Genomic DNA, 2,292 nt, shown 5'->3' with positions numbered 1-2,292 from the left:
GTGATGCCAGCTCAGTTGTGCCTTGTCACCTCTAACTGCCAATGGACATGAGCAGCAGCGTCTCCACATTCTCTGCTCCATTTGTGGCTCTGCAGTGTCCCGTACTACAACTCTGTCTCAATCTGTGCCCCAACTACATGGGCCCCTGTGGGGAACACTTCATGGAGAGATTCTGCACACCCAATTCACCCTTGATGTTCCAACCCTAGGCATCCCACCTCATCAGAGATGGGTGGTGGCTCCAATCACTTTCCCTCCAGCAGTGTAGGTTTCCAGAATTGACAGCTTCTTTGTTCTCAGACATGGCTTTATTGAGATTGAAACACAGGTTTGGCAGCAGCAGAGGGGCCAGTGCCAGGATCCAAGCACGAGGCCGGGCCAGCACCTCACCAGGCCACCACGTTCCCTTCCCAGTCCAGGAAGGTCCCGCTGTCCTTCTCGGAGAGCTTGGAGAGCACCTTCAGCATCCCTCCTACGCTCGCGTCCACCGTCAGCGGGGGCTGCAGGGCAGAGGGAGAAACACGGGCGTGTGTGCCCAAGGGCTGCCCAGGCTGTGCCCTGGAGCCCGGCTGTGGGAAGGCAGCGGCTGGGCCGAGGGGGAAGCAGAGCCCTGGCAGGAGGGTGAGAGCTGGGAAGGCGGGCGGTGGGGCTGCCGGGAGCCAGGGCTGGCGCTGCGCAGGGGTCCCAGGGCAGGGAGAGCTGCCATGGTGCTGAGGGAGCGGCCCCCTGAGGGGGTCTTGGGGCAGGGCTTCGGGAGACAGCAGCCTCCCATGGGAAACCAGCACAGGCTGTGGATGCACCCAGCAGTAGGGGAAGCTCCTACTGTGTGTCCAGCTGCGCTCCCCATGTCTGTTTGCACCCATCCAGGATGGAAAGTGACGCAGAGGATGCCGTGTTCCTGGTACCCCATGGACTGGCACCTGGTGAGCATGTTCAGAGCAGCCTGTGGGAGAGAGCACAGGGATCAGGTGGGGATGAAAAGGTGCAGCATGGGGACACGTGCAGATCCCATGGCCGGGGTTTGCAGATCTGTCCCAGCATGGTCCTCTGCAGTGGGGCCTGGGACCAGTAACAGGAATGTGATGTGAGAGGAAGGCAGTGACTGATTGAAGCTCTGTCACAGTGGATAGAGGTGCAAGAGACTAACAGAGGTGATACTGGAGGGATTATGCAGTCATTTGCTGAGAAATTTGGGCTCATATCCAACACATACCTTACTGCAACGGTAAGAGACGCAGTGTGCAGCGTCCCATAAATACATTTCTTTGATCGAACCCGCAATGCTGGAAATGTTGATGATGGCTGCCTTGCTGCAGCTCATCCCTGAGCCTGGGCTCCCCTGGGCTGCCTTCTTCAACAGGGGCAGGAACGCCTGTGGGAGGGGATGGAGAGCATGCACAGAGGAGGCTCGTTGGAAGGGCATATATCCTTCCATAGTAGTTGGTGCATCAGAACCAGAGAATCAGAGAACAGATGTAATTGGCAGATATCTCTGCAGATCATCTGGTGCAGCTACCTCTACTCAAGCAGAGCCAACAAGACCCTATTGCCCAAGACCTTGTTCAGGGGACTTTTGAGGATCTCAAAGGGGGACACGGGACAACCTCTGTGAAAAGTCCATGGCAATGCCCAGCCAACCACCAGTGGTGAACAAAGTCAGAGAGCAAATTCTTGTTCTTCTGGCTCAAATCATGATACTCTGCTCCCTGGCACGAGCTCACACACCTGTGCTGTTACTATTTCGCAATAAGAGGCCCCATGCTTCAAAGTGCCAAGGTCTTCAGCTTGCTGCCTGATCTCAGTCAAGCCTGAAGAAACGTGTAAGCTCCGAGCGTACCCTTCAGAAAGCAAGGGACCAGATTGGGTCTTAAAGAACACTGGTCTTGACACAAGGGCAAGGACTCAGAAGGCAGAAAGTAGAGGAGGGCCCTATCCCACTGGCCCCTTCTTTCCTCCATCAAAGATCTCAGGGATGCACTGCAGGGATATTTCTGGAGCGGTGGGTGAAAACTCACCTGGCTCAGCAATAGAGGAGCAACAGTGTTGGTAGTGTACACCTCAGACATGTCCTTCAGTGTCTCGGTGTCAAGTGAATTTATCTTTGCAATCCCAGCATTGTTGATGAGGAGGTTCAGCCCCGAGCCCTTGAGGCGCTCCCCGACGCTTGCCGCGGCCGCCTTGATGCTGGCGGGATCGGTGACTTCTGCAGAGGCGAGGTGGGGAGGTGAGAGCCCGCTGCCCTCGGTGTCTGCCAGCAGGCACGGTGCTGGGACAGAGCCCTGCACCAGGGAT

General features: G+C 56.7%; 1 protein-coding gene across 1 annotated transcript in view; it reads right to left on the bottom strand.

The window, feature by feature from the left end:
- Positions 1–286: 286 nt before the first annotated feature.
- Positions 287–2,292, bottom strand: part of LOC109369696 (C-factor-like) — a 10,651-nt gene continuing 8,645 nt past the window's right edge. Inside the window, exons 3-6 of the mRNA XM_019619658.2 lie at positions 2,016–2,110; positions 1,214–1,372; positions 824–943; positions 287–500 (exon numbers count right to left, since the gene is read on the bottom strand). Of these exons, the coding sequence (XP_019475203.1) occupies positions 387–500; positions 824–943; positions 1,214–1,372; positions 2,016–2,066 (444 nt within the window). The 5' untranslated portion in view covers positions 2,067–2,110 and the 3' untranslated portion in view covers positions 287–386. The remainder of the gene's footprint in view (positions 501–823; positions 944–1,213; positions 1,373–2,015; positions 2,111–2,292) is intronic.

The sequence above is a fragment of the Meleagris gallopavo genome, chromosome 13 (genome assembly GCF_000146605.3).
Source record: "Meleagris gallopavo isolate NT-WF06-2002-E0010 breed Aviagen turkey brand Nicholas breeding stock chromosome 13, Turkey_5.1, whole genome shotgun sequence".
In the NCBI taxonomy this organism is placed as follows: Eukaryota; Metazoa; Chordata; class Aves; order Galliformes; family Phasianidae; genus Meleagris; species Meleagris gallopavo.
This window is presented reverse-complemented; position numbering and strand designations above follow the sequence as displayed.